The sequence below is a fragment of the Mauremys mutica genome, chromosome 11, assembly GCF_020497125.1.
Source record: "Mauremys mutica isolate MM-2020 ecotype Southern chromosome 11, ASM2049712v1, whole genome shotgun sequence".
NCBI classification, from domain to species: domain Eukaryota; kingdom Metazoa; phylum Chordata; order Testudines; family Geoemydidae; genus Mauremys; species Mauremys mutica.
The window spans coordinates 51,990,255-52,009,033 of record NC_059082.1 but is presented as its reverse complement, the minus strand read 5'-3'; the positions used below and the strand labels follow the sequence as shown (position 1 = coordinate 52,009,033).

General features: G+C 45.7%; 1 protein-coding gene across 11 annotated transcripts in view; it reads left to right on the top strand.

The window, feature by feature from the left end:
* DNAAF8 (dynein axonemal assembly factor 8) overlaps positions 1 to 18,779 on the top strand; it is a 152,775-nt gene that overhangs the window by 14,152 nt on the left and 119,844 nt on the right. For all 11 annotated transcript variants that reach the window (XM_044979365.1, XM_044979361.1, XM_044979358.1 and 8 more), the window contains 5 exons: positions 8,044 to 8,185; positions 10,252 to 10,398; positions 11,503 to 11,598; positions 15,490 to 15,861; positions 16,160 to 16,319. In XM_044979365.1, coding sequence (XP_044835300.1) covers positions 8,044 to 8,185; positions 10,252 to 10,398; positions 11,503 to 11,598; positions 15,490 to 15,861; positions 16,160 to 16,319 — 917 coding nt within the window. The remainder of the gene's footprint in view (positions 1 to 8,043; positions 8,186 to 10,251; positions 10,399 to 11,502; positions 11,599 to 15,489; positions 15,862 to 16,159; positions 16,320 to 18,779) is intronic.

The following is an 18,779-nucleotide window of genomic DNA, read 5'->3' as shown; positions in this document are numbered from 1 at the left end:
GCTAACTTCTGCCCATCCCACGTGGGGCCATATTGCCTAGGAGTTGTGGTTCTATCCTTTCAGGCAGCTGGACAGTGTGCAACACATTTTCCGGGGCACCTGCTGCTTTTTAAAGAAGTAGTGTATCAACTATGACTTGTTCCTTCTTGCCCACTCCAGAACTACAGGATGGAGGTCTCTAGGAGCCACTGTGCAGTGTCATCCTTCAGCGTCCCACTTCTCCTGCAGTGCAACTTCAGCGGATGTGGGTAGATTTTAGCCTTTGGAAAGGAGTAGCATGAGCACCCAGCTAGCACCTTCTGTTCCCCATACATTAGCTGCCTAGGGAGATGGGCATTCCCTCTTGGGGCTATGGCATGCTGGAAGACATGGAAAGAGGCCTTCTTACTTAATACCCAGGCCCAAACTGGATCAGGTTTCTAAACTCTGAGAAGGTACCAGGCCCTATGCGTGGGGAGTAAAGGTGGGTAGTAGGCCCATGGGATACAGATAAATACAATCAATTGGTAAGTGCAATTTAAACACTTAGTGTCACTGGAAATTGGTGTAGTTCTTCGAGTGATGTCCCTATGGGTGTTCCACTTTAGGTGTTTGTGCACCCCTGTGCTTATAATTGGAGATTTATGGTAGCAGTGTCCGGTTGGGTCACACATGTATAGTTCCCATCTTGCACCACTTCAGCTGATTAACTGGTGCTGTGCGACCAGCCCTCCCTCAGTTCCTTCTCTACCGTGGTTGGCTCGAGTTGGAGCAACTAGCAGCACCTCTCAGCTTTCTGAGTAGCATACTTTCTCCTAGCTTTTAGGTTTTCTTCTAGTTAGATTAGTTATCTTTATAACTTTATCCCCTTCCTTTTGTATTCTCAAAAGAAAAAAAAATTTCCTCTGTAGGTTTCTGTTTTTACCACTGCAGCACAGTATTCATACCTCCCTTATGGGGAGAGTACGTTCCCCAAGGGGCATGCCTGGCTCCTCAGCGTTCAAATGCCACCTTACCTGCAGGCTTTCTATACCTCTCAGTGTGTCCTGCGATATGTGTCTTGCTGAGACAGTGAAGTGCTCTCATTGTCACAACCTCAAAGCCCACACCAGGAAGGCGAGAGATCTCCAACTTAAACTTCTCCTCATGGAGAAGTCTCTCCGTCCGACATCTGAGCCTGAGATACACACCCCTCCTGGCCAGAGATCACAAACTATAGCCTCTGACAAGGGCCCTTCTTCCACAGCCCAGGCTTCCGATCAACCCACCAAGAAGGAGGCAAAAAAGTGGGGTATCACGATCCCGACTCTGGAGTTGGCCAAGAAAATGCATTCCTCTAGCAGGCAAACACTCTCAGGACCAACTGCATCAGCCATTCCAATGGCTGAAACAACGGGACCCTCTGGCACCTTCGGTACCAAGAAAACAAAAGTTGCCAAGCGGCTGAGCTTGGACACAGGCACCAAGGGGAAAATGAAAACGCAAGCTGCGGTACCGCCAGAGATGACTAAACACTCAGCACCCCCACAGCTGATGGCACCGCCAAGTACAGGCATTGTGCACTCCAGTCACACATCAGCACTGACTGGCAGGTTTCAGCATCTGCTACCGATTCCTACCACACCGATAGTACAGATGGCATCCACTTTGCAACAATTCCTACACCAAAAAGACCTCACCGTTTCCTCTATACCAGAATCTCCCATCCTCGGCACTGATGGTTCTCACAATACCTAGTCAACCCAGCTCTCCACCTCTTTCCACTCCACAGTTCTCGAGCAAGGATGAAGATGGAGACAATGTTGTCATGCACTCTCCACAACATTCCTCCCCTGTGGCTGCTCCCACTATACCTGCCCCTCCGTGCAAGACCTGCCTGGCGGACCTTCAGGACCAACCCTGGTATGGGCATCCCCAGCTGCCACCTGTGCCTTTCCCACCCCAATGGCCATTTTGGAGCCAATGGACAGCATATCCGCCACCACAACATAGATCTGCCATCCTTCCCAGAGCTAGCACACAGCTAGTCACCCTTAGCAGCAGCACAGGGACCACCTGAAACTTCAGAACAGGGGGCTGAAGAGGAAGAAGAACTCCAGGCTGCTCTTGACTCTGCAGATTCAGCAGCAAGATCGATAGCGATCACAGTGGTTATGAGGAGGGCTTCCTGGCTCCATCTATTGGGATTCCCAAAACCAGTATAGTCGACGGTTGAAGACCTACTGTTCAAGGGATCCAAACTCTTCGTGGATGTAACAAGTGCAGCTGGGTCCCTCTAGCTGCTGCCCCTGATGCACCCACAAACCATCCAGAGACCTCTGCGTTGGTGCAATCACCCATGCTCTTTATTTCAGTTTACTTTCCCATCACCTTCTAGTTACAAACAAGTTCAGTATCGCAGTCAGCAGGGATGAGCTCCAACTCCCTGGCTTCTCCCTTTCCTTCTTTCTCCCTGGCTTCTTTCCTGCCAGCCTTTATGTAGCCCCTGGCTAACATGGCTGGCAGCTGTTCCCCATTTGCCACTCAGGCCTGGCTTAGTCAGCCAGCTCCAATTCCCCTTCCTTGATTGGAGCTGGTGTGATAGAGGCCTGGCTCAAAGTTTCTTAGCCAGCACCCTGCACACACCTCCCCCACTTATGAACTGCCAGGTTCGTCCTTCCTCATCCTCTCTGCCCCCTACCAGTGGGATTTGGCTCAGGGAGTCTCTCCCCTTCTTCTGGGTGATCCCCAGCATCCTTTTCGTGGGGTTCCTTCATCCCTCCCCCTCCCCCATGCCTCTATAGCTCTGCCACCACCCACAGGTCCTCACACCAATTGCACCCCTGTGGGCGTCCCTTCACCTTTATCTCCTTTTCTTCCGGTTGGGGGTCAGGATCCATCCTGACCTTCTCCAGGACACCCTGGGCCTCGGGTTCTCTCAAGCCACCAAGCGGAGTCCACGTCTCCTCTCCTGAGAGTTGCATTGTGGGGAGCTCCAGTTGCCCCTTTTCTCCCGCTAAGGGGCTTAGGCTGGCCATCTACCCCACACCTCCTCCCTCTCTTTCTACCCTATCTGGGCTTTGTTGTCTAGGGTTTCAGTGTTTGCTTCTCCAAGGACCCTGCTCCTCTTCCTGACTGAGGCTTCTCTGTCTAGGGATCTCCACCCCCTTCTTTGGGGAACGTTTCCTTTTCCCTCCAGGGGGGAGGGCCCCAGTCCATACCCAACACAGTGGGGTATGGTAACCCGTCTACTACCCCAACCCACTCCCATTTAAAGCTGCTCCACACTTCTAGAGGCACCTGGGCAGTATCTTCAGTCCCCGTGGATACACTCCAGGGCCATCTGTGCACCTGGAATTATCCAGTGTGGTTTTATCAGCCCCCTCTGGATGAGCGAGCAGGCTGAAGCAGTATCCATCAGGCCCCTCTGGGGTTTCCTCCCCACCCTCACCGGGATGGTGGACAGCCTCTTCCCCCTTTCCCGCCCTCCAGCATTAGTCCAGCCGCAAAATTCGGCCCACCCACATTCCATGTCTGGGCAGTCTCCCTTTTTATGTCCTGGCTGCCCACACTGCCAGCAAATGATCACACCGTCTCTACTGCGAGCTCCTCGGGGTTCCTCCTTCTTCCTCTCTGTGCCTTTCCCGGGGAGGGGTTCCCTTGGTTTCTTCCCCTACTCTGCCCTTATAGGGTCGGCCCTCCTTTCGGGGGATGTGTGCCTCTCTGTATTCCTCAGTCCGCTTGACCGTTGCATCGACTGTACGTGGCTGATGTTGTCTGACCCAGACTCGGATATTCTTGGGGAGGCCCTGTAGCAATTGTTCTAGGACTAGGGTGTCCATTATTTCCTAGGGGGAGCACAATCACACTCCCTCTGTTTCCCCTACTCTGTATGCTCATTTATACTCACTTCTAACAGCTATGGCCTTTTGAAGCAACATGAAAAATAGTAGCAGGTGAAAGGTTATTTTTCTTGATGCCAGCCTAGAACCAGCCTGTTAATTATCTTAAAAGAGAAACCTATTGGCCCAGTTGGTCCTTAACTGGTGTAAATCAACATAGCTCCATCAGCTTCCATGGAACTATGACAACTCACACCACCAATTGCTCTGACACAGTTTCTCTAAAGGCGCCTATTATTATAACAACGGCACATAACTGACAGGTTACCATAACTTTAGAGTCCCCTCCACACTAACCAGCAGGTGGTAGGTGCCATTCCTGCTGATAATAATTCTGTTACCTGAGGTTTTTGGGAATTTTAATTGGAATATTTTGTTATCCGTGTTTCCCAAATGGTGGGTTGCAGGCCTACAAGTGGGGGGAGGCAGGGATTGGAAAACAAGCTCACTCCACACTCCCCGCTTAGTGGCGGCTCCTGTCCTGCAGGGATGGGCATGGTTCCCTGCTCTGCGTGTTGTGACCTGGCACACAGTGCTGCTTAGGAGCAGCTGGGCCAAATTTCAGCGAACAGCGATGTGACCTGGTGCACTGGATTTCAGTGCGCTCATTCATATTTGGCCCATCCTAATAGAGGGGTGGCCAGGCCAAATTTCAGTGAATGGCGTTGCCATTGCTACACCACGTGCCAGATTCCCCACCCCTTAAGAGCCCTGAACTCTAGCCTGAGCTGCAATGTCAAAGCAATGTTTACACAGCTTTTTTTAGCCTGCTAGCACAAATCTGTCGCCCGTGGCTGGGAGGCTTGTTGCCAGATGCGGGGTAGACATGTCTTAAATCTGCGGCTGTCAGCTGAGGACTTCTTGCTCTGAGAGTCCTTGAAGACTGGGCCCCATCTTCTCTGCAGAGCTGGAGACATGTTCATATTGTTTCATTCTTTCCATCAACATACACAACCCTGAATTAGTGTCTCTGAATTAGACCCTCAGTTATTCCCATGGAAACCCACTGAGGGCTAATGGGGTTGCACAGATGTCACTGGGGGCCCACTTTGGCTTGTAGAAACTTTATTAAAGGTGACCATGTGAGAGAAGGAAAGTCTGACTCTGAGATCCCAGGCTGAGTTTGCAGAAGTAGCAGGTAGGAAAACAAGCTTATTACTTGCAAGCTTATCAGAGTTGATCTGGAACTCAGTGATGCACAATGAAAATGGGGCCTGACGCTGTCATCTTTACATAGTCACTGTTTAGGGTTGAACTGAATTTTAAAGAGCAAATTTTAAAAAGTGTCAGAAACAATTAAAAAAACAAAATCCTCCCCATTCCAAATTTTAAGGCGTCTGATTTTTAATTTTTATTTTTTTGAAAGATTGATTGAATCATTCTTGTGGGCCCTTAAGTTTCTGTACCGTCCAGCACCATTTGCAAGGGGGCAGATTTGCAAAGGTATTTAGATGTATAAAGATGCAGATAATCTCACTAGGTGTCTAATACGTGCCTAAGTGTGAGTTAGGCACCTAAGTGAGTTAGGTGCCTAACTTCTATTGAAAGCAAATAAGAATTAGGCATCCGTCTCATGTAAGTGCTTAGTGGGATTGAGAAAAGCACCTATCTGCTTCTTTATATGGCTAAGTACCTTTGTAGATCTGGCCCAAGGTCTGCAAATGAACCATAAATTATTGTTCCTCCAAAAGGTACTTAGAAAAGGTACTTCTTATGCCATTGTAAAGCTAAAGCTTAGTAGGAAAGAAAATGGAGGCCCTGGTTACGTTAAATTGATATCCTTCTCAGGGTGAGGAGGAGGAAAAAGCATTTTGCCTGAATAACAACTAAAAATCTGGGAAGAGGATAACTGTATAGCTCTAAGGTTTAAGATGTGACCCTTATCTGCATTGTCCATGACCTCAAACATGATTGTTCTATAAGTGCTAGCATCCACCTGCTTTAAGAGTTCTTGTGGATACAGACAGTGCTCTCTTGATGTAAATAGAATCAGCAGAAATCTCAAGGTTAAGCATTTGAGGGACCCACTTGTCTATTTCCACCCTCTCCAGACCTCTTAACCTAATGATTTGTGCATTGATTAGACTTTGAGTTGTAGTTTTCATTGTGTCATTGCCCTTCACAGATGAAGAGAGCAGTTCAGACAAATTCAGTTTCTTCATTTGCAGTTCTACTTGCATCTCAGGATCATTCCCTTTTTGTTCTTCATCATTAAACCTAAATCCAAAGAGGGGAGTCGCAGGGCTAGGCACTTTGAAACCCAGGGCTGAAATCTCTGTTTGAAGATTCTGCAGTGAAATTTGTTTTTTACATCACTTGGAAATAGCTGTGGAGGTGCCCTCCTGGGGTTGCTAATGAAGTATCATTGAGTATGTCTAAACTGCATTGTAAACCCAGGTTTGTGGGACTAGGTGTTTCCAAGCCCATGCTTGAGTGTCCACACTGCATTGTAAAGCTGAGTTTACAATTGCTGGACCCGGTTCTCAGGCTTAGTGTGTAGTGTAGATCTACCCTAAGTGTTTGTTTTAGTAGGTTACATTAGTACCCAATCATGGCAACAAAAAACAGCACACTTCCATCAGCCACTGGGCCAGAAGATTGCTCCATGTACTGTCAGACTCAGACCCATCCTTGGTGATCTATGTATTTGTGACATCCAGGGTTGATTATTGCAATTTACTAATACAGACGGAGCTGGTAGTGCCACTGTAGTTAATGTTGCCTGATGATTTCTATTAAAAGACCCTGTTTTCAGTTATTTATAATTTTGTCAGACTTTAAGCATTTGGGCTGAAATTTCCCATGCTGGGTGTTTGCCTCAGGCTACATTTCATTTTTCTTTTCTTTTTTTTTTTAAAGTTTCATCAAAAAATGTTAAGCTGCTGCCAAGAACGAGATTAGGGAAAATATGTTTTGTTTGTGTTTTAAAAAAAAATTCTTGCAGTTGTTTTGTTGAGAAGCACTAGAACTTCCATGCTTTGGAGCAAGGACTTGAAATTTGGAGGGATGGTCGCTCTGGTGTTAGGGATATCTTTTGCTGTCCCAGAGAACATTAGCCAAATTTGGCTAAGCCTTTGAAAAATTTCAATTTGCATATGCTCAGTAGAGACTTGTTAGAGTTTGGCCACTAAATTCTCTGAAGATTCCAACTTTGCTAGGTATGCTCCATTTCCTCACCACTCCTGCATACTGCGCATGCACCATCCTCACAGTGTGACTGAGCATGCCGTAACCCCTGACTTCATGTGCTTAATAGAACTTTCCCTGCAATTTCTGAATGAGGCAGGGGTCCTTTGAAAAAAGTAGTAGGTGATCATGTCACTAAAGGCTGTCTCATAAGGCATATGCACAATGGGGCTGAATTAAAATTGCATAGTCAGTCATAATATTGGAATTTTTCAACGTTTGAGTGCTTGACTTTGCAACCTTAGTGTTCTTTTAATATAGTTTTTTGTGTAAAGTCGTATATATTTGAAGAATGGCATGTTAGGTTTCTGTGCTCCTCTCTCTGAAACAAGCAGGGTGGGTCCCTGACTGGGTATGTTATTCCTTACAGGGAATATTTTCAGGGAGTCAAGTAAATACCATCAGTTCTCCTCTCCCCAATTTCTGCTGTTTACGTGTCTAAGTCTTCTTCAATTAACACTGTAACAGTCCATCCTGCCTTTCCTACTGGATGCCATAGCCCAAATTCCAAGTGGAAGGGTAAATGGGTGTAAGTTGTGTTTCTTTACACTGACCCAAGGGACTGTAGGTCAGTGTAAGTGGCTTGACAAGGAGGCAGAAGAAGGTGTAAATTACACTGGTTTATGTTCCTTTCTATTCCCTGCTGAATCTGGCCCTATTTATCTGTCCTGTCATGCTATATCAGCACTCCAGAGGCCAGCTTTCAGGGAATGCAGTGGCACAAGCTGAGTGGTGGCAGTCAGGAGCAAAGGAAGGATAGACCATTAGAACCTTACACATAGGTTTTTTTAAGTTTCTTTAAAAATTAAACTATTGGCCTGGTTTTGAAGGGAAACCAGATTTTGACTGCTGCTACCTAGCAATACACTCCTTACCACTCCTGTGTCTGTGACACTCTGTAGATAAAGTGATAAGGCACAAAAGGGGAAGTTGGAGGCTCTTCTTATAACATCAAGACTGTAGTAAATAGTTCTCTGTCACCTCTGTTCATCCATAGAGGCCTTGATTGCAAGATCTCAAAGTAGGCTCATGGAAAAGCTAGAAGAGTTGTGTGCCAAGCAGTCCAAGGCATTGTCTCCACACCACAGGAAGCCATTGGCCACACTTGCTCACTTTCAAGAACACCAAGGAGATCAGAAGTAGGTCCTGCTCTCTTGGAGTTAACTTTTGCACATACTGGGTGATTATGGTTGGGACTGTAGTAAGAATGTCTGGGAATTAATGATTTCACTTGGGTGCCTTTCCATAGCCCTGTACCTTGCAGGAATTTAATAGCACAGTAGGAATGTGGCACAGTATTTTTATTTTCTTAAGGTGAGGAATTGCATGTGTTTATGGTAGTGTTGAAAAGAAAAGCTAACAAGAGCTACCCAGGCCAATCCATTGAAAAAGGTTGTGATGCATGCAGCCAATCTTTCAGCAGTGAAGGGCTCATAGAGCCTGTTGCTCTCAAAGAGTGGGATTGGCAAAGGACTCTAGGAGAGTTAGATGCCTAACTCACATTGAATTTCAGTGGGATTTAGGCATCTAACTCCATTAGGGTCCTTTAAAAATCCAAAGCGGAATGATCTGAATCTGCTCACCAGTACCCCAACTACCCCAGTGCAGCCATATGGTAACAAGGTCCAATCAGGTGCCCATTGAAGTCAAGATTCCCATTGAGTTCCATGGGTGCTGGCTCAGGCCTTAAGTGAGCAACCCCCTTGCTGACTCAATCCACAATGACCAGCTCTAGACGGAGACATATCCAAGGCAGTGCAGGGCTTGCCAAGATGAGGGAGCAAACTAAGGGTCAATGCTCCATATCGTAGTGTTTGACTGTCATCAGTAAGGTGCCTTTCCATGCAGCATTCTCGGAGAGGGGGAAGGGCACAAACACAACCTCCTTTCTCTGGCTGTCCCAGAGTATTTGTCTTTGCTTATGTCTTCCAGTAGAGCACAGAAGAGCTTGCAATCTAAAAAGAGAAATGGATGAAGTGTGGGAGAATGGGGTTGAGCAGACAGGACAAGTGATCAGGGTGATGAGTGGCCATGTTTTGATCGTTCCATGGGGGGCTTGGGGTTTGTATTTTCTCTCAATGGCCTCTTGACCTCGCCATTATTAGCTGGGTGTAATTTCTTTCAGGCATCACTATAGAACTGGATCTTGAGGAGGAATCTGAATGCACAGAGGCAGTGGCCTTCCAGACCCGCTCAGGGACGATGTTCTGTGCACAGAGGGTGGTGTGGAAGAAATGGTAGTGAAAGAAGCAGACAAACTGGGTATCGAGGATGGCATCGTTGGCAGAGCAGGAAGGACAGGGGCAAATCAATAACAGACGAAGGCAGATTATTAGGGAAGGGCAGAGTTATGGGGATATTGAAGGGGAGGACAAGAAATGTGAACATGATGCGGTGAAGATGGAGGAGCCAGTGGAGGTGTTCAAAGACGGGAGTGATATGATATGGTCTTAGTGACTGTACTTTGTGCACATGGTAGTGAGAGAGAGGACTGTCCGGGAAGCCCAAGGAGGAGGTCACAGTAATCAAACCTGCGGCTGTCTTTGAGATTGTAAGCTCTTTAGGGCAGGGACTGTCTTTTTCTATGATCTACAGTGCCAACCTCACCATCAGTGCTTGAGAAATAAATAATAGTTAACCCTGGGACAAGGGGCCCTAAGAGTTTAGAAGATTTCCCCCTCCAGCTGGGGATAAAAATCAGAGCATCACCATCAGGTCTCTAAGCAGACAATTGTAGGCATCTCCTCTGAGGGGATCAGAAAATACTATTTTCTGCCCGGTCTGGTCAGGTTGATTTATATAGCTGTCTGTGCCTCTAACTGAGCAAGATCATTGTTTGAGTTGAAAATCAGAGATTCCTCAAAGATATTTAGTACAGTCGACTTTCTGGAAACAGACAGACATCTTTAGCATTTCACCTCCTGACTAGCCCAGACCTGTGTCACTAAGGTGCTGTGGATGCAGATCTGAACTTTATGTCATGGGGTAATGTCATGTCTGTTGAATTCAGCAGCTCTGAAGTTTGAATCTTGGCATTTATGGTAGTGTTCTTCTACCATGTGCAGAGACCGTGAGTTGGAACCTGTGTAATAGTCAGGAGTGCAGTCCCTTTCTTGATCTATTTTTCATTCCAAATGTATGTCCTGTTGGAACTCTTCTCCCAGAAAGATGAATAATACATTGAAATGATGATTTATGTTCTCAGAGAAGTCGTCTTCCCGCCACCTCCCCAGAGCTGTCGAAGTATGGACATGCCAGAACTGCAGTGTACAGCAGAGCCCCCAACAGTGTACATTGATTTACGAGACGCTAAACCACACAGATCAGCGTTACCATCCGTTGAAAATCAAAGGTAACTTCTGGGGTCTGATGTTAGTGAAAAACAAGGGACCAAGGGCACGAACCTGAAGGTTGTTGCAAATCCCATGCCCATGGTGAGCAGCACCATGAAAGGCTTTCTTTGCTGTATCACTTCTTCTTGCCCTTGGTCTGGAAAGGTAGCCCTCTGGTGGAGTGAGTGAGCATTTGGAAGGGAAACTATAAATCCAGGATAGATGGGCAACCAAGGGATTGCTGGCTCTGCTTTTTCAGTCTCCTGTGAGACTATAAGGTGCCTAGATGGTGAGTTCTGGGAGATTGGCCTCTTTCCAAAGACTCCAAAAGCTCTGGCAGAGGATCTCCTCTAAAGCCAATGAGTCTGAGAGAGCTATTTGCTTCCTCCCAAGATGCATGGACACATAGCATGTCCACAGGGTGAGTGGACAATATTTATCAACAACTAAGCAGAGACTTCTGTACTCTTTTCCCAGAGATGCTTAGCGATGGTTCTGGCTAGAAAATGGCTTTGAAGAAAACAGCAATCTGAAGAAACCTTGTAGATAATGAAGACCAAGTAGATGTTTTAGATGCACTCACCTAACACCCCTGGTCTAAATGTATTTCATTAAGGAGTTCTAATTTAACCCACAGGGAGGTTAAATTTTACTACAAGCTTAAATTTAGCTAAAAGCAAGTTGTTCCAGTAAAAACAAGCATAAGATTGCCCTTCATGACCCCAGGATGAGTTATGTTGTCTAAGTGGATTATGTTGTTAAGGCATCAAATGGTGTGTACCAGTTATTGGGTATTTGCTTTTGGGAAGGTGCCTCTAAGGAGCTGTCTCCATGCAGTTTTAAAGACATAAAAGATTGATTTTTATTTTATTTTTTTATTATTATTGCATCATGGGCCAAATCCTCAGCTTGTGTTAACCTAGCTCTAGTGAAGTCCGTGGAGCTGTGCCAGTTGATATCAGCTGCAGATCTGACTCCATATATTTTCTTTAACATCCCATTGTTTTAAACTTGCATCTCAGGCATGACTAAGACAGCACATTGTGGATAAATACCCCAGGCTGGTTGTTAATATTGTGACCGTGAACAGAAGTGGCCGGTAATTAGATCTCTTTGCTTCATAGCTTGAATGACAGCTCCACTGAAGATGAGGAGGATACAACAGTTAAGGACGAACAGAAAACAAAGGAGAGAATGGAAGATTCTTCCCAAGGACCATGGTAAAAACTACATGAATCTTCACCTTTTCATGAAATTGAAATGATCCCCAGAAAGACTGAGAGTGAGATCTCACCTATTAAAATACTATCCAGCAGTGATTCTCATAGCAAATCTGCTCAGTTTAATAGTTGAAACAAAATGTTTCAGTCTGGATCTAGCAAATCAGTCTTGTGTTCTTTCTGCTGGAGTTAGAACATAATTGTTGATGCCTGAGGCAGAATAGAATTCACCTTGCTCTTTTGCGGCTATATGGAATCTATAGGGATATCAGGAGTAAAAAAACATTATTATTTTTTGTCAGGCGATGAAACAGACAAGGCTCAAAAGACAAATGCAGAGTAGACACAGACAGTAGGAAAAATGCCTTATTTTTTTTCTGAGCCACTTTGAGTAACAAGAAAATTGTTTTTAAATAACTCCAAATCAGACATTTTAAAAGTCTATGGGTATATACTCATATCCAGCATCTTTAGGAAAATGATCAAACAGAAGCTAGAAATTGACATTGATCTAGCATGATTATTTATTGCAATGTGTGGGAAGAAAAACTCTCAGATCTCCTTATTTGTCTGGGTATAATGTGAACAGTCAAGGAACTCCTGAACTGTAGATGCCTCTGTATGCAGGGATGCCAACACCTCCCTATTGCCAGACTTGGGACCTGATTCAGCTACGTAGTTAAGCATGTGCGTAACTTTAAGCATGTGAGTAGTTACTGCTCACATGCTTAAAGTTATGTATATGATTAAGTACCTTGCTGAGTCAGGGCCTAAACGTTTCACTCATGTATGCTCAGTGTTATCTTTAGAAGCCGTTTCCTGGATCTTAATGATGCACTTATACCTGAATTAGAGCAGTAGAAGGAACAAGCAGAACATGTTGTTTTGTTCTGTTTTTGGTAGAGCTAATTACTCTTATTTTTAAAAATAGTTTTGAAAGAATACATGATTCGCCAAGGAACAGAGCCCAACCACTCAGAATGATTTAGCAGCTGAGAATAGTCAGAAGCCAGAACCAAGCAGGAGCGATCAGGCACACTCATTTGTGCTGGTATCAATCCAGAGAAACTCCACTGAAATCACTGGGCAGTACACCAGTGTAAATCTGGAGTCATATAAAGCAAAACCTGGTCAAATGAATTTTGATTGGTTTTTAAATTGCTAAAAAAAATAAAAATAAAATGCCTGACAAATATTACTGTTTCCACTTTAGGAAATCTGGTCATCTGAGCAGGCAGAAAACCCTTGGGCTGAATTCTGATCTCATTTACTTGGGCCTTCTGCTGTTGTCACTCTACTGATCTGGGTGGAGTTACAAGTTACACTGGGCTAGAATCTAGATGGTCCCAGGGTAAAGCCTGCAGGAGGGAGAAAGCTCTGAAGATCTCCTCAGAGAGACACAGAAGCAGGGCCGGCTCTGGCTTTTTTGCCGCCCCAAGCAAAAAAAAACAACAAACCTGTGGGGTGGCTGGAGCCAGGGTGAAAACTTTCAGGAGGTGGGGAGAGAGTGGGGTGGGGAGAGAAAAGGGGGGCAGTCAGGGCTTCCTTCAGCCAGGGCACTCACCACTTGGCCCCTCCCACCGCGCCACCAGCCGGGAGGGCTCCGCGCCGCTCCGGTCGGCGGGGAGGGAAGGACACGGGCTGCCGGGCTTGCTGCAGACCTGGCACCGGCTGGGGCAGACGGAGCATGCAGCCGGCTCCCAGCAGGGCGCTCCCCTCCTCCACACCGCCTCCCCCTACAGGGCGGCCAGAGCGGCGAACAAAACAGAAAAAAAAGGGCGGCCATGCCGCCCCAGGATTGGACGGATGCTGCCCCTTAGAATCTGCCGCCCCAAGCACGAGCTTGCTTGGCTGGTGCCTGGAGCTGGCCCTGCACAGAAGTGCCCTCAAACCTGGCACATCCCCGGGGCCATGTGTAAGAAATCTCTGTACTCATGCACTACCTCTGGCCCCTGACATTTCCCACCTCATCTCCCTAGCAGGGTCAGCAAACTCCACTTGGTTCATTCACTAAATTTCCATATGGAGCAGGGTCAGATTAGGTCACCCATGTCTTCACCCTACTCCACTAGTTGCCTCCCAGGAGGAAAAGCAAGCACAGAAGTACTTTAATTGTCACATCTATTCCTACTGGAGACAGATAAGTATCCGATCAGAATCACTGCAGGGACATGGTGATGTGTTAGTAGAATTCTTACTGCTAACTTACCCTCTTTGCTCTTGCAAATGACTCATGATTGTCCAAGGTCTATTATACCAAGGCATTCTGCTGGCGCCACTGCTATCAATGCATAGTCAAGGCAAGGTCAGGAATGAACAATCATCACTCTGCATTTACATTAGCTGTTTACCTGGCAACAGATTTAGAATCTGAGGCCCTGGCCTTATGGATGCTTAGAATGTCATTCAGTTCACATTCATTATTTTCGGCATCTGGCAGGGGAGGTGTTAGCAAACCCACACTGCTTAGTCATTCTCCTTAATGGTCCAATTCTTACAGTAACCAGGGGTTTCAGGTGTCCAGGAGAGTCTTGTCATCTCTAGAAGAGGTCACAGGTTAAAGTGGTGATTCCTAATAAGAGAGAGAAAAGAGGAGACCCTAAAGAAAATAGAAGTGGGAAGCCTAGCTGTAGAATACTCTGTGTTCTGAAAAGTACAAGGTTAGTTTGAATAATTCACAATAGCATGCAGGCGTATACTCTGCAGAGCCAGAACACTGTAATATCAAACTCGGACAGCACAAAGCCACTTCTCTGGGTCCAGATAATTCTCAGCTGCCTCTTTCAGAACCAAACAGTGACATCTGTGATGCTCCTTTCCTGACACTGCAATCAGCCCAAAAACTGGTGGCCCTCACCCTTTACCAAACAGCTTGGGAGCCCCTTCATCGTCAAAATGACATGCAGCCACAAAACAATTGTGTCCTGATGTTGTGTTGCAATGTGATGCCATAACTTTGCATCATCATCACCCAGGGAAATCACAGAATTGTGATGTTGAGGAAATGAGACTGTTAAATTATCAAGTGCTGGAAGGGAGAAGGCCTCTCTCATCTCCCTTCTATCTCCGGTAGGAATTATTGGGGGGAATCTTATCCTCTCTCTCTATACCTACCTGACTGGCTGCTGGATGGGAAAAGGGCTCCATGGGGGGGGGGGAAACCTGTGGACTCTATGACTTCCAGGCCAGCAGTCCATTTCCTGAGTGCTCCTGAGACAGGCATTGTGCTCCTCTGCCTGACAACCAGGAAGAGTGAGTGAAATGCTGGTCAAATATCTATCCCAGGACAGCTGCACGGAGGGCCAGGGTAAACTTTTCAAAGGCCCCCGTGTCCCATTTTCTAAAGCGACTTGGCTCCTAAATCCCATTGTCTTTCAATGAGACTTGGGCTCCAAAGTGCATATGGCACTTTTGGAAGTGAGACATAGGCTCCTGAGTCATGTAAGGGCCTTTGAAAATGTTATCCCTCCATCTCTAGAGCCAGGAGCTGTCCGTACCATAAACCACTCTAGATCACAGCCCACTGCAGTAAAAAGTCAGAGTGTAACTGGCCATTCCCTCTATCTCTTCTTATGCAGAGGCAAATAACTGGTCCCATCACAAAGGACAATGTCACCAGAGCCTCATGAGTGCTGTCGAGGTTCATAGTGTTACTACCCTAGATCGATCCAGCAATGTCTAACTGAACCACCTGGATGCCCAAAGAATTCCAGGTGGGCTCATGGTGGCATATTCTATCATTTTTGAGTTAATGTTAGGACATCAAAAACCATTATCTGGGTGGTCTTCTGTGCCCTGCTTTGTGCTGTCAGTCAAATTAGGTTTCTCAGTAAGGATCTGCTAATTATAATGCTCTACCTTGGTTTAATCCATTTGATTTTTAATTTTCAGGGATTGCACTGGGAAAAGCCTGCTGTTGCAGCAACTCCGTAACTTCCGTAAAGAAGCATCTCAGCCTCTTGCTAATGAGGCCTCTAAGCAGGTGCTAAGAGATGAAGGAGCGAGTCAGGATCTTGAGAGCCCAGAAGAGATGGGCACCCTGAAAATCAGGAGAAAACGCTATCTAAGAGTGAGAGGGGAAGCAAATAAGGTGACTTCCAGGTGGCTGGTGCGCTCAGACTCTCAGAGGGGAAGTCCTGCCTTGCCAAACCATGTGAAACATGGAGCTGATCCTTCAAGGGAAAACCAGAAGGAGACTGAAGACACTCTACGTTCAGGAAGTGCTCCAGAGACCCCTCTAAATAAAGCAGCAGAATCCTCAAGGTACTAGAGAATTTGGAGTAAAGCCATTAGTGGTGATTCTGAATGCCATTCCATGAAGCATCCATCTAGAGCAGTGGTTTTCAACCTGTGGTCCGTGGACTCCTGAGGGGCCGCAGATTGTGTCTGAGATTTCCAAAGGGGTCAGCACCTCCATTCAAAAATTTTGGGGGGTCTGCAAATGAAAACAGGTTGAAAACCGCTGACCTGGAGAGCATATTACTGGCTGCAACCTAGGGGTGCAAGGTTGTCTGGCTCCGTTAGCTAGAGAGAATCTGTAGGTTTATGTTATATTTTGCAGGGCAGAAGAAAGCTTGAGAGAGCTGTCCCTAAAGGAAAAGCAGATGAAAGAGAAGCACAGGAGGCAGAGACTCCAGGAGCAGCTGGAGCGATTGCAGCCTCAACACTCGGTCACTGGAAAGCAGCCCATGGCAGAGAAAACTCCTGTTTTGTTTCACCTGGTTAGTAGCTCAGCATAGGAATGCTCCTTTTAGAGTGTCTTGCTTCCTGCTGACCCCCTTTTGAAAATTCTGGGACAAATCTAGCCATGACCTCAAAGTCCAAAAGACCTTTTCATTCTAATAATTTAAGGTTGTGTTATGTCTCTGTTTTCATGGGCTAGCTTCATGGTTCTGCCATGCCTGGCCATAAGAGTAATCTTGAGAGCTATTCTCTTTTACTTACACACCTGCTTCCACCGCCAGACCAGTGCCTGTGGAGAACACCATCTGCATTTCCCGAAGTGGCTCCCACTGCTGGGGATGTGGGGTGAAATCCTGGCTACATTGAAGTCAGCGGGAGTTTTGCCACTAATTTTAGCAGGGCCAGGATTTCACCCAGAGTTCTTGTAGCTTTTTTAAAAAAATGAATTTTATTTTTATGGTTTTAAATAAGTTCCTAGCTTCGATTTGGCCTCCTGTCCCCAGCATCTTGGCTCTCAGTACTGCAGCCACATCTGGATAGGCAGCAGGTGTGAAAGGAGGATTGTGATTTTCATTAGTTTCTTTCCTTGCAGTGTTAGATCTTTGCAGACAGTGTTCTTAAGGGATCACAAAGCCATTTGAACACTCTGAAGCCTAAAACAAGACTCAGAGAAGGGGATCATTTCTCATTTCCATGAGATCTACATATTTGGTCCTGATTTCTCACTGCACTGATTTTGCTACTGGCAGTGCCCTCCATCCCCACAGAAGGTGGTGGTGGAGCAGGATTTCCCCCTACATTTGCTCCAGGTCCATTGGTAGCAATCACTTTGGCTTAGCAACAATAGAAAACATTTCACTTAGTGCTAAAGTCTTGTGGTCTAAATGCACTTGACAGGGGATGGTCCATTCAAGTTTGCGCATTTGTAAACAAATGTGACTTTATTGGATTTCTTCATCTTTAATATTCATTTTTAAAACATTGGATTTACCACTGATGAAAGGTGTTGGATTGACAAACCTATCAGCTGAATTCCTTTGTGTCTATAGAGGAGGAGCAGCAAGAGCAATGCAGGGCGCAGTTCTCACATGGCATTCCGCTAAGGGGCTTAATTCTTGTTCTAGAGGGACCTTCTGTAAGGGTTTCTTATCTGTAGTTTGCAAAGGTGTTGAGTTTGTGGCCTGTCAGAAGCTGTTAATGAGCTCCTGTTAGTGTTGGTTAAAATGTGGGCACTTGTTCATTAGGAAATAGATTGAGTCCCACCAACTAATTTCTTATATTGCACCAAACAATTATCAGGATATAATATATTTTGATCACTACCAACCTTTGTTAGATTTGAACCCATGTAATAAAGGTGTAAGACTTTCTAATCCAATGCTAATTTCATAAACTACCCAGTCTCCCAACTATAACTAAATTCACGATGCACTGTGGTGGAGCCAACCAGAGAACAGCCCACACTGAATGCAGTCTGTGGGCAGCTTCTATCCAATTCTTGTTCATGAAAATCCAGTATTAAAATTAAAAAGAGAAACTAAAAATATGTCAGTATAATCCATCAGAGACAACCGTCCTCTTTAGAGTTATTTGAAATTCACGTTGACAGTTAGCAGCATTTCTGGGCTTCAAATTAGAACAGTTTTTTCTTTCTTCTTTCTTTTCTTTTTTTATTTGCACAGACAGAAGCAGAAAAACTGAGAATGTTTTGACATCTGAAACTGAAGAAGCTATAATTTGGCAGCTGTGTTGCTCAGAGATTTGGAAATGAAAATATCTAACACCAAATTCATATATAATAAAGAACAAACTGGAGTCTCTGAGGCCTGGTCTACACTAAGGGGGTGGGTCGAACTAGGGTACGCAAGTTCAGCTACGCGAATAGCGTAGCTGAACTTGAAGTATCCTAGTTCGACTGACTTACCCATCCAGACGCAGCGGGGTCGAACTCCGCGGCTCCAAGGTCGACGCCGCCACCGCCGTTTGCGGTGGTGGAGTTCCGGAGCGCACGGGGAGTTCGAACTATCGCGTCTTGATTAGACGCGATAGTTCGAACTCCGAGAAGTCGAACTCACCGCGTCGACCCGGACGGTGAGTATAGACCTACCCTGAGAGAGTAGCACACTATCAAATTTGTTTTCTACATACTTTTTTTGGCAGCGATAGACATGCAGATTTGGAACATGGGACTCCTAACCATCCTAATGTACATCAGTAATTGAATTGAATAATAATTACAGAAGCTCAGAATCCCTGCACAGAGTTGTTAGAAAGTAATACAGAGTTTTTATAAACTGTGTGACGATTACATAAAAGGTCTCATTTCAACTCTTCAGAGCAACAAAATTCAGACTTAATTTTTTCATCACTGTCGCCTTAGCTTAACCTATTTCAGTTAAACTCTGTTCACAGTTTCTGCTTTCAGCAGAGTGGCAATAGTATGAACGAGAATCATTAGATCTGGGGTAACATTTTCAAAAATGCCTAAGTGACTTATG